General features: G+C 36.7%; 1 protein-coding gene across 1 annotated transcript in view; it reads left to right on the top strand.

The window, feature by feature from the left end:
• emc2 (ER membrane protein complex subunit 2) overlaps positions 1–7,869 on the top strand; it is a 43,054-nt gene extending 35,185 nt beyond the window's left edge. The window contains exon 11 of the mRNA XM_088929211.1: positions 7,453–7,869. Coding sequence (XP_088785337.1) covers positions 7,453–7,539 — 87 coding nt within the window. The 3' untranslated portion in view covers positions 7,540–7,869. The remainder of the gene's footprint in view (positions 1–7,452) is intronic.
• The last annotated feature ends 4,868 nt before the right edge of the window (positions 7,870–12,737 follow it).

Raw genomic sequence — 12,737 nt, 5'->3', positions numbered from 1 at the left:
AAAATGCAGCCTTCTTGCTCTTTGAACCTTTTTAAAGGTTCAAATGCAAATTTTAACATAGCTTGATCTATAAATACATTTTGGAATGATAAAACATTGCACTTAATTGGTAATGCACTAATTTATTAGGAAAATAGTGTAGAATTTCAGTTCCACAAAGCCATTTTTTTTGTTGAAAAGGTTGCATTTCACACAGATGGTTTATATGTTAATGTAATTCTATCAGTTATATCAGTTCATGATTCATGTACTTGAAAAAAAGTTTCATTAAATCCCAAGGGGAAACTATTTAGATCTACCACTGCTATGTGGTAGTAAGAGGAAAAAATGAAACAATATTCAGATGGTATCACTAAAGTAGTTTACAGTGTTGCTATGGCATGCTGGGCATAAATTAGTATTTAATAGAAATCTTAACTACTAGTATTGAATATACATTGCTTATTTAGGCATTTAGAGTTAAATATGTAATAAGTGGTTCCTTACTCAGCAAGTGCGCTCTTAAAGTTGTACCAAACCATCAGAACATTTAACAGATGAGATTTGCCACACACTGAACACTTCTGGCTTTGTGTATAAGCACACCAATTCGCGCTTAAGCCAAACAAAATGTGGAACTGATAAGTTTCCATTACTCGGTCTTCACTGAGTATACACCACTCGGTCTGTGTATAGGAAGAGCTTGATCTCGGGTTTAATTATTTTAAGACCGGTTTTAAAATTTTAATGAGAGGGCACATTCAGTTAAGAATTCTGTCAGTCTTTGGAGGATCTATGGAAAATGTTCGTGCTGACTTGTATTTTCCATATTTGTTGGATTCACGGTTTGCTTGCCGTTTCCTTCCTGAAAAGTTGAAAAAGGTGTTCGAAAAAATATGTCACATAAAAAGCTCATCTTTTTAACACAGCTTTTTCTTGCTCAGACGGGAGTCCTAGGTCTGAAGATTGGGAATGCCACGACAAACAAGCCCAGCACCTGATCCAGATGTTTTTTTTTTAATCCATTCTAAAATAATAGAAACAAAAAAATGGAAATCTTTAATTAATTTCTGTGGCAAGAGAGTAGACAATTGTATAATAATATTCACAGCAGTTACAATACAGTATGTTATTGTGATGTAAGGAAAGAAAAATACAGTGAATAATGAGAATCAGTCAGCATGTTCCAGGGTAGTCTGGGTAGAGTTTGGTTTGCTGTTTTGTTTTTCATGCATTATCTCTCACCTAGCTAATATTTCACAAGGTAAGCCTTAATTTTTTAAGTAGTAAGTTCTCACTTTTAACTGTTAAGGCAAGGACGTTTGACCTCTGTGTTTTCAAGCTTCAGTGATTTTTATCTTGAGGTTCCCAAGAACCATAATGGAATTTAAGCTCCCCCTGCATCAAAGCTCATTCTTGAGGAATTGGAACTCCCTAAACATCTGATTAGGACCATTTCTGTGTGCCTGGGAATAAGGACCATAAAAGAAAAGACCTTCTGTTCCCTTCAAGTCACAGGCATAACTTTCTTTATCAGCTGGGGAAAGGAAGTAATAAGTAGTCTCTGCTCCTGCTTAAAAGATGTTGAGCTTTTTTGTTTGTTTTACCTTTTTTTTTGTTAATCACACCAAGCAGTTATGGGAACCTACTGTGTGCCTGAAAAGGTAGATAGATTATACCTTCTGGTTAAATTTTTTTTTAAATTAAAGGGTATGATCTTGGTGCCTCTAGGCTTTAAGCAAGTACCATTGTACACATTTTGTGCTCAGGACAACTTGTTGCTTTGGGATATTTTACTGATTGATGTTTAACATTAAAGGTAGCAGTTTCCCAGTACTTAACTTTATTGCATTGCAGTACCTGGTGGTTATCATACCTTAATGTGAGAAAAACTACGCTAAGCAGGAGTGGATAGGTCTGCGCACAGAGGTCAGGCAGAGGTTATAGCTGCTTGGGAAAGTCTTTAATACAAACTTGTCAAGATGACCACAGGCTTGAGGCATACAGGTCTGTGTTATTTGGTCTCATTTATCTGTCTTTTAGTGGTTTCCTTCTGATGAGATACTTAAATTCTTGAGGGATTGTATGACGCTTGTATCTTAAGTCCTGGGGTTCATTACACTACATCTAACTTATATACCACTGAATACCAAACAGCCATAGAAGGCCTTGCTTGAAAAAAGTGGTATCATTTCTGTTGTGTGTAATTATTTACATTAATACATATGCTAATGTATTTTGAGGTATGACATTGTGTGCTGCATTGCTTAAAAGACATTGCCATTCAGGGTAAAAATGCAGATCAGCACTATAATAGAAGGAGTTGTTTGCTCTCTTAACAGAGCTGTGAAAGCGAGGATCTTTGGCACTACTGTGCCTGGATTTCAAACAGGTATGAAAAGTTATTTGTTGTGGCATGTCTTGTCATTCAAGCCTTGCGTAACCTTGTCGTTGAAAGACCCTAGGTGGACATCAGAAAAGAATGTTATCTAATGTTGAAATGGTTGCATACTTTTGCTTTTCTAGCTTCAGTCCTTTTGTTCCTCCCCACCATAAGAATGGACTATTAATTCTTGATCGTGTCTTTTTTCATGCCTCAGCACAGTCACCATTGACTGGTACAACTTCCTCATTTAGTAGCTGTATACTTGACTTAATATGAATCTGAATAATAATTTTGATTTATTTTTGGCTCGTTTCTGAAGAGAAACTATAGCACAACAGCCATGTAGAATCTAGCCAGGAAACTTACCAATTAAACATTTTTATATTTTCCAAAATAAAAATTGACAGTTTTTGAAAAAATCTGAATTATAACTGTCTCAAGTTTGATTCTCAATAGAATCTGTTTGTACATTAGAACATTTTTAAATGTTCTTGAATTTATCAATGCCTTTCTCAACCATTTAGTGATTTTGAGACAGTCCAATTGATATATTACACAAGTTTAAAATAACTCGGTCATGCCTACCTAGGGCAGATTAAATAATTACATAAAAATGTGCTTACAGCAGGAGTCAGAAATACAGTGCCTATCATCCTTTAATGGTGTGGATGAATCACATACTATAATTATGCTGCCAGCCATTTACTTTCACTAAGGCTGTAGGAAATTCCTTATTAAAAACAACCGTACACAGTTATAGCCATAGCAACAAGATGAAAATATATAGCATGTTCACATATGTGCGTATACATCTTTCATTTAAAATTATACTAAAGCAATGGATGGTGCAGCATTGTAGGGATCAGTCACAGACCCAGAACTTTCCTTTTTCTAAGCAAGTAAGGAAGAGAGGATGGAAAATTAAACTTCAGTGCTTCCTGATTAGATCCTGGGTTTTATGAATAGATACTTCTTCATCTATTCATAAAATGCAAGTACAAAATTACCAAATTGTTGCAGAATCATTTTGGACAGTAAAATGAATAAAAATGTTCAGTGTGTCATATTGCATGTTGTGTTGGTGGAACAAACTATTTAAAGAAGCTAAGAACTGCTTGATTCGACTGATTGCTGATCATAATGATTAGTAATCCCTTGCATGCATAAGGTACATTTTATCAAAAAAATTATAAAGCATTCAATATAGAGGAGGGAACCCACATTAAGAATTTTTGGAAGGCCAGAAAATTCCACAGTGGAATTCAGCCTGCGTAGTTTATGCTACAGACCATCGAATTCAGTAATCAATAATAAGTCTTATAGAACAAAATCAGGAATTTGTGCATGAAGAAAGAATTGATAGTTGTGGGACAATTTCATTTGCCTTCTATGGATTGAGGAAAGCTTTCAGGGGTGTCCGCAGCTGAACCTGAAATGATAGACCTGGCTTACATTAAGTACCTTATTCAGCTCGTCAGATAACCTTAATAAAGGCAAAGCTTGTATTGATCGTCATTTTCTGACAATCAAGAATGAATGAGGAAAAGAAACATGAGAGAGTTATTAGGGAATGGGGATCATTTTACGGTGTGGTTTGAAATTGTGCAGTTTGTCTTGCATATCTGTACTCTTCCTAAAATTGTGAATTTTTAAGAGGATAGTGGCATAAATGTGATAAATCGGTAGAGAATGATTGGTAGAAGTTTTAAGAAATTCTGCTTGAAGCACAGAACAGATTAATCTCCAGTATAAATAATACATTTTTATTACATAGTATGAAGGTCTAAATCAGGAAATCTTAGGTTAAGTGTTGGGCTGTATTCATGCAGTAAATCCTTAAAGTTATCTGGTGCTCAGCCATGTCTTAAAAATGTGCAGGTGTTTTTAAGATCTCCATGAAGTTATCTCTAAATTTCACTTGGATGTTTTGTAATGTAGAGGTGCTATAGAGAATTGGAGTTATGTGCAGATGTAAAGTACTTTTAGTTGACATGCAAACTACAGCATTCTGGACATCAAAGACTACAAAAGAAGTAGCCTAAAACGTCTTGTAAAATTGTTGGCATTCTTGAGCAACTTTAAAAATAGAGTAGCATAAATTGCAATTATAGGTAAGAAATTTAAAAGAGAGAGAGAGAATAACATTGCAATGAAGGTAAAAAGAATCACTATTAACAGCAGATCAGTAAAGGATGAAGAAGGATCTCAGATGTAATTGGGAAACAGACATCGAAGGGGAAAAGATTAATACATTAAGATTTTACTTGGGTGTTTACCAAAGCAGATGATAATGTGATTTGGGCTTAGCAAAATCAGACTTCTGTATTAAATAGTATTAGCATAGAAGAAGAAGTGTTACAGGTCTTGAAAGCACTTAAGATAAATCTCAAGGGTCTGACTTCTGTCAGTTGTACTTAAGGGAACGAGATGCTCTTTGTAGACTGTTAACAAAACTTTTCCAACAGTCAGTCAGGACAGGGGTAATGCCCATTAACTGGAAAATTACTAAGAGCACTCATCTATAAAAAGGGTGACAGAACTGAGCCAGGTAGTTAAAAAGACCTGTAATTATACTACATGTAAGCTTATGGAAATATTAATTAGAACTAGAGCACTGTGTAGCTATGGGATCATAGTGGATAGTCAGCATGTTTTTTTTTTCGCTAAAATTATTTGAATAACCAACATCAATAATGAATACATACAGAGCATATGATATATTTTGAATTTTCAAATGCTTTTTATAAAGCTCCAGTCCACATAAAAGATGGAAACTAGTTAATGGGTAGAAATAAGTATGAATGTTCAGATTGGGGCTTTGTAATCGGTGATGTACCACAGGGATCTGTATTTCAACTACTGTTCTGCTTAACTTTTATCAATGTCCTAGATACTGGTGTAGTAAGCAAACGAGACAAAGTAGTCAAGACATCACAAAGCGATGTCATGTTAAAAATGTCTGATCTTCTGGTGTAACTCTTTCCTAGTGATTCTCACTTAGCAGGCAAAAGTTGTTCCTATACACTGCCTGCCTGGGCGCACAGATTTACATACATTTCAGAGAGCTGGGTTCAGAAAACTGGCTGGTATAGGTTTAGTTGACTCTGAGACGTTTCACTACCTGTGCGAACTACATCTTCCATAAACCAACTGGGAGACATTCTGTAGTGTTTCTGTGTCACCAGTCACTGAGTTTTCCCCATTTGCGCTGTCCTGCACGTCCCGTCCCCCCAGACCTGCTGGTTTCAATGGTTATGGTGCAGTGCAACAGCTATGAGCTGAGAAGGAGCCCACATGGGATCTCTTGGCAGATGGCAGTTCATTTATGGAAACCAAAGGGTTTAAAGGACTTTTATGTGGACGAATGTTCATAAATTTCCCCTTCGGAGTGCCAGAAACCCGTAGTTCACTACGTGATTTTTGGTTTTGTAGTTTCAGGATCTAATTCCCTTTTCTCTGTGTATTAATGTATTATTCTAAAATCAATTTCAAGATACAAAGTGCTTTCTTTTACTTAAGTGCAGATGCCTCTTTTGATGCACACATGTTGCAATTGGCCATCCTTCAATCTGACGGAATTAAACACTCCACCTACCCAAAAGCTGTCGTGGTGAAACGGTAATCACAACCGACTTGACTGCCATTTGCATGACATATTTTCCAGGCTAATGTCAGGTTCCCTTTCAGGGGAGAAAAAGTTCTAGCCAAGTTCTAGCCAATCATTTGTTCAGATATCTTCTGTTGATCTGCAGTTTACTCGGTTCACAGTAGTTCTGGTAGAGATCGAGGGACTGAGGGGATTGGATTTCATTGTAAATGGGTGCTTTAATTGAGCCCTGTCTTGAAGGCATAGTCAAAGTGCGTCACACCCTCTATCTGGACAGAGGCGGAAAGCGAGCTACTGAGATGGAAAGCAAGGGAGCTGGGACTGAGCCCAGAGCATGTGGTGGAAGGCCAGGACTTTATGCGGTGACTCATTTGGACTAGGCTCTTTTACAAAGATTATTGTACCGCATTTAATTAGCCGATGCATAATCAGGTTCTTTCTTACCATCTTTGTGTTGCCTAAAACTTATTTCTTCTGATGTGCAGAATAGCTTCCCTTCTCTTCGTATTTGATTTGAGTTCTGTTCTGGGCTACAGAGACTGCACTGACCTCCCATTCCTCCCACTCTATTATTCCGAGCTTCGTGAAGCTTCCATGCACGTCGTGAAAAAGCTTGTTTAAAGAAATAATTAAAACAAGATTAAAATATGGAAACATTTATATCCAGGAGTGTAGTGTTTGTTTTTTTTCACTGGTGTGCATGAATGGAATAAACTCTAAGCTACCAGAAAGGTGTGGGCAACAGGTCCTTAACCCTGGATAACATCTTCCATGATATTCCAGTTAAAATGACTCTTTAAGGCTTTATAAAGGGAAAAGATATTGATTGTACAAATTGTGAATTTCTAGTATAAGTATGCCATTATTTTAAACCAGTTTTAGAAGTTTGTGTTTCCTTATAAAAACATTTTGTGTTGTACGTTTAAATATCCTCACACACTATGCAAATTGGCATGTATTATGTTCATGTTGTTTAATTTTATCAAGTATAATTACCATAGATGAAAGACTGGAACAGGCTGGAAGTTTATTTGAAGACTGCTTCTGAAAGACATTTTTGAATGCTGTCTGTTAAACTCAGTACTACAGTGGGAGCACTTATAAATGAAAATAAAGGGGTGTTTAATATTTCCTACAATGCTCTTTAATGTATCACATCTTATGTAAGGCAGTTCTATTGAAAATGTTATTGAAAAACGCTATTGAAATACTATTGAAATGAGCATTTCCACAGCATGTACATTTTTGGAACATTCAAAAGAAAACTGAAATTGATCTTGGTTTATCAGTTTGTCTTAAAATTCAAACAGGATTCCCGGTGAAGGTCCAGCAAGAATACTCGATTGTTCTCACGTTCTGACCATACGACAGTGTCATCTCGTTTTCCCTTAGGAATGAACGTGTCAAAACAGAAATCCACTACCAAGAGATGTTTATGACGATCTTAGCCCTGTTAAAATTTTTTTTTTCCTCTTTTTAGTTGGCGGGACGAGGAACGAAGGAGACCAAGTGTTCTCTGAAGGCGGTGGAGGAGATGCTGGAAACCATGCAGATAACACAATCCTAAAGCCCCATCAGACTCTTCACAAACGTGAAGAGCTGACCTCCAGCTTCAGGATCGTACACAATGTCTTTTCTTTTCGGAGCTACGTCGGCTCATTGTTGTCGTCGTAATGTTTCTAATTTTTTTTTAATAATGAAAATTAAATGGAAAAAATACCATAGGTAAGAATGCATTTGTGTGAACAGCATGTAGACTGTATCTCCGTTTAGTCCGTTCTCTACTCAGTGTTGTCCTCTGGGAGCTGCTTCTAGACTTGACATTGAGTATATTTGTGAATTAATTTATGTTTTGTTGCAGATGTCACAATAAATGAACACATTGTTAACGTCCAAAGGGAGTCCTTCAGCCTTCTATTTTCAATGCAGTTGGAATAAGCAATTTGATAAACACATCTACACATACGTACATGTAACATACTATACCAACCCCTATATCCCTATTGCTTCCAATATTGCTCTTCAGAGCCGTTTGCTTTATGGCATGCTGTATAACCCCAGGGTTTTATGGGAACGTTACCAAAGATTGAAGGACAAGCGAGCATTTTCCTGGCATCACTGTAAACCAACACACTGAGTAGATCCACACAGTCAGTGTTGTGGCGTCAGCTGGGGAAAGGTATGTCGATTTCGGCAAACCCAGCCGCGGAAGCACATGCCCTTTTTTATATGAAAAATACAGGGCAGCCACCTATCCCAGGTTTACCCATCACAGTTGTGAGTTCTGTCTTCTGTGGAACCTTATTTTAATTTGCGTTTTATAAAGACCTTAGTCTTTTTTTGTTAACCTGCTGGGCATGACGTATCAGGCACTAATGTAAGGACACACAGTGGGTTCCCAATGCAAATCCTGGAAGTCTGTAAGTCTTTTCACTGGGAACTCAAGTTAAATTAATCCACTTAAGTTTTAATTAGACCAGTTTATTCCTTCTCAGCTTTAAGTTGTTTATTTAAAGATGTAGAAAACGTGCTGGATTTTGGAAACCCCAGCACTAAGGAAACTAAATATCTTCAGGACTGTGTGAAAGCCTTTTTCAGAAATATCAGGTACTCTAAAATCTAGTGAACACTTGAGAAATGCATTTGTAGTTCCAATAAACAGCTAGGCAATACAGACTTGCAATATAACGAGAGAAATCAAGGATATGGGTCTCGACCTGTGCTTCAGGAGAGCACCCACTTGGAGTTTATATATAAAGTATAGTTATATAGAAGGCCTGTGTGTTTTCAAAGGGAAGAAGGTTCTGATCACTGAGCTCTGGGTAGATTTCCAGTCATTTTATTCTTCCATAAGCAAGTTGGAAATTTCTCTTCAGTTTGTTCCACATATGAACCAATGTAACTGCCACTCAGCTACTCTAAATGGGCAGAAACAGAATCTGCTTAAATAATTCGGAAGAAAAAAAAATCTCATTAAAACACAGATATCCAGCCAGCATATAAAAGTCCTCTTCACACAGTTTCCAGCTTTAAGTCACACCCTTCAATTAAAAAAAAAGTTGTATCAAATACATTTTACATAAATGAGGAAAGGTCTGTAATTTAAGTTTAGTTAGTAATGAATAGCATATTGCCACTCATTAGAAGCAAAAAATGGTAACCAAAAGAAATGTCTGGTTTCTTACTGTATTATATCTCATTGTATAATTAGTATGTCTAATTAACATCCTATATCATTTGCACTCTCACAAGAGCTGTTAGATCCATTGGGTTTGTTTATTGGGTCCAGTCATGTTGGTTAATTTTTTTTTTTACTGCTGTTACACTTCAGTGAGAAATTATGATGGCTGAACATATGGATTTTGGGGAAAAAATGTGATTTGTTTTAAATAAGGGAAAACCAATTTAATTGCTGCTTGTAATGAAATGGTTTGCAGGCATCTGTTTTTCACGGAGGTGCTGGTATGAACCAACGTGTTTTGCTTAGCGACTGACAGCTTGCGTAATGTGAATAGGAGCCACCAAACCAAATCTTTGGAGATTGAAAGAGGTTTGATTTGAGAGGTAATTTGTGGCCCCTCAGTCAAACAAATCAAAGTGCGCAGTTTGTAAAGATTATTACTTGCTTGCAGATGCTGTGTTACAACAGCCTGCCTCTCACTCATGTTTTTAATCGCTGTTTCAACCTGATACAATAGTGCCATCTGTAGTTCATAGGTAGCACTTTTGCTTATTCAAACTCCTCTTCGTCATTCCAAGCTGCAAGGTGTGTCCATAAGAATCATACATGGGGGGAAAAAAACAATTGTAACTTTTCGATTAAAATAGACCATTGGACAAAAACGTCAGACTTCAAAGCTGGAGTTAGGCCACACATTTAAAGCATTGTTTGACAGCATCTGCGCTTTGCGGTTGGAAGTGAGAAACAGTCAGTTCTCATGTTTTAATTTTGCAGGACTAAATATACCCAAAAGAAAAGCTGACATGAAAAACCAAAGATGGCTGTTCTTCATTAAGGTTCATTGCCGTGTTTTTTGCAAGCTCTTGCTGTCTAATTTGGGAGTTCTGCACTCCACTTCATTTGTAGTGCGGTCTATATAAAAAGCAACACACTTCTTGGCCTTTCATCAAGCGGTCAATTATTTTTACTTCACTATTCTTTATTAGACAGACAGTGAAGACAAAACCCAATGCATCACCTATGTTTCAGCAATCAGCTCTGTTTCATGGGAATATTTGTATGCCAACATTACTGTTTAAGTGATAAATTAGATGAGGTTCGTTTGCAAAACCTGCGCAGTGCAAACTAAATAATATAAATATGTTTAGGCAATACAATGCACTTTCAAACAAAAAATCGGCTCAGAACCATAAAGAATGATATACTGTTCGTCAGGTGGAGAACTGGAGAACAAATTTAATCAGCTTTAGCAGCTAGTAAGTTTAAGTTTAAGTTTATAAACCGTGCAATTACAGTTAAGTCCTTTCTTTTTATAATATAATAATTGCTTACACTTATATAGAGCTTTTCTGGACACTCTACTCAAAGCGCTTTACAGGTAATGGGGTCTCCCCTCCACCACCACCAATGTGCAGCCCCACCTGGATGATGCGACGGCAGCCATAGTGCGCCAGAATGCTCACCACTTTTTCTGTTTCAGCCCATCCTGTCATTAATTGCAGATTAATAACATTAAAAAGATGTAGTGTGATGTAAGTTAGAGTTTTGAGATTTCCAAAAATAACAATAACAAAAAATGAAATGTTAAGAAGAATGCTGATGCTTCTCAAGTCAAGAAAAGTCAAGAATACCTCACAATCTGTGGAGCCAAATATGTTTTCTCGTCAAAAGCAGCTAGATATTAAATCCCTATCAAACTTGAAAGCTGAAGTAGTTTGTATAGTATCTTTAATTTGATTTATCACTTCTTTCGCTTTTCTGTATCATTATTTTTAGTTGATGTGGCTTGATCTAGTAGCAATGATGAGTCATAAATACGACAGGACTGCAAATCTCAAAAATATCTGTATTCTGAAAGTTTACTACTTGTAAGTAGACCTTTCAACAGGTGGATTTAAACTCTTTCTGGAATCAAATAACCACAATTTCTTGCACATCTTCTGGCTCAAAACGGCTCAAAAGCTACTTAATATTGTGGGATTAGTAACAGAAACCAATTCAACTGTCTTGCCTTGCAAAAATTTTCAAATGCTTGACATTTTTCATATTTTAGTTATATTAGTCACAACACTTTAAAGCAGGAATTAATGTTTATTATATATACAACCTACTCCTTATACTCAAAGCAAAAAACACAAAGGTAGCAGTAAATAGAATACGAAAGAAAAGTTTAAAATTGCAATGGCATAAATGTTCAAACAGTTTGTGGTGGCAAACCTACAGTTCTTTAGGTGGACAAAGTTACCTTAACGAACGACACTAGTAGCTGAATTGAATCTTTGTGTAATAATAGCGGCTCAAATAAATACACCTATTTCTGAAGGGTCCTGGAATAAGGTGGTGACTTTTAAGCAAAGGTTTAACTATGGAGAAGTTGTATTAATGCACTGTACACACAGGGTATAAAAACCCTGTGTGAAATTTCAAAGACCCTTAAAACCTTAGCATGGTGAGATCCATCGTTAAGAGCTGGACGACACCCAGACACTGCCTAGATCAGGCTGTCTCTCCAAACAGAGCAGTCAGGCAATTAGGAAACTGGTTAGGGATGCAACGGTGAGGCCAACGGCAATTTTCAAAGAGATACAGAGTTCAGTGGCTGAGATGGGAGAAAATGTCTGTACCAAATAAAACTCAAATCCCACATGGGCTTTGAACAAAGCTCCTAAGTGAAAATGTGGCAAAGTGTTTTGTAGTCAAATAAAACACAATTGGAACTTTTTGATCTGGAAGCTTTGCATTTTATGCAATCCCAACATAGTGTATAACTCAGTGAACAGTCCAGTGTCCCTATTCTCAAACACGGTAGAGGAAATATTATGATAGAGTTTTGTTTCTCACTAACAGAGACCAGGAAGCTTATCAGAGCTGATGGTAACATGGAAGGTTCAAAGCACTGGCAGATCTTAGAGGAAAACCTGGGACACAATTTCACTTTTCAGCAGGACAATCATCCAAAGTATAAGATCAAAGCTACACTGGAGTGGTTTACGAATAAGAACATGAAAGTCCTTGAATGGTCTAGGAAGAATCCTGACTGGAATCAAATTGAGAAGTCTTGTGCACGAAGACAGTGGGCAAAGCTGTTAGAGATTTACCACATACCAAAAGACACTTGCAGCTGTTATTGCTGCCAAAGTTTCTGCTTTCAAAATATTGAGTTGCACAGGTCTGAAGACTTCCAGTTTTTGAATTTTTTGAAGATTCTGACATTTACTGTGATGTTTTTACCCCAGAAGAAGTCTAGAGGTCTTGAGTTTAATCATCCAGGATTTAAATTAAAATATTAAGCTTAAAATAATGTGTATGCATTATTTTGTAATTTTACAGAAGGAGGTACGATAAGTAAGGGTCTGAATAATTTTGCAATACAGTATATGTATATTCAAGTCACCTTCAAAACGTTACTGTCCAGTCAAGATGTTAAAGTTCATTTCCAGCTGTTCTTCAAGAAATTGAAGGATAAGATCCTCAATGAACTACTAGCAACACAATCAGCAAGACAGGCCAAATCAACCATGCTTAGCTTTTGTGACACCATTCTGTGTGTACATCTGTTTCTTCCTCTTTGCTTTTAATCCCTA

This window comes from Atractosteus spatula, chromosome 12 (genome assembly GCF_055471065.1).
Source record: "Atractosteus spatula isolate fAtrSpa1 chromosome 12, fAtrSpa1.hap1, whole genome shotgun sequence".
NCBI lineage: Eukaryota > Metazoa > Chordata > Actinopteri > Semionotiformes > Lepisosteidae > Atractosteus > Atractosteus spatula.
The sequence above is the reverse complement of the archived record's forward strand: the minus strand, read 5'-3'. Positions and strand labels throughout refer to the sequence as shown.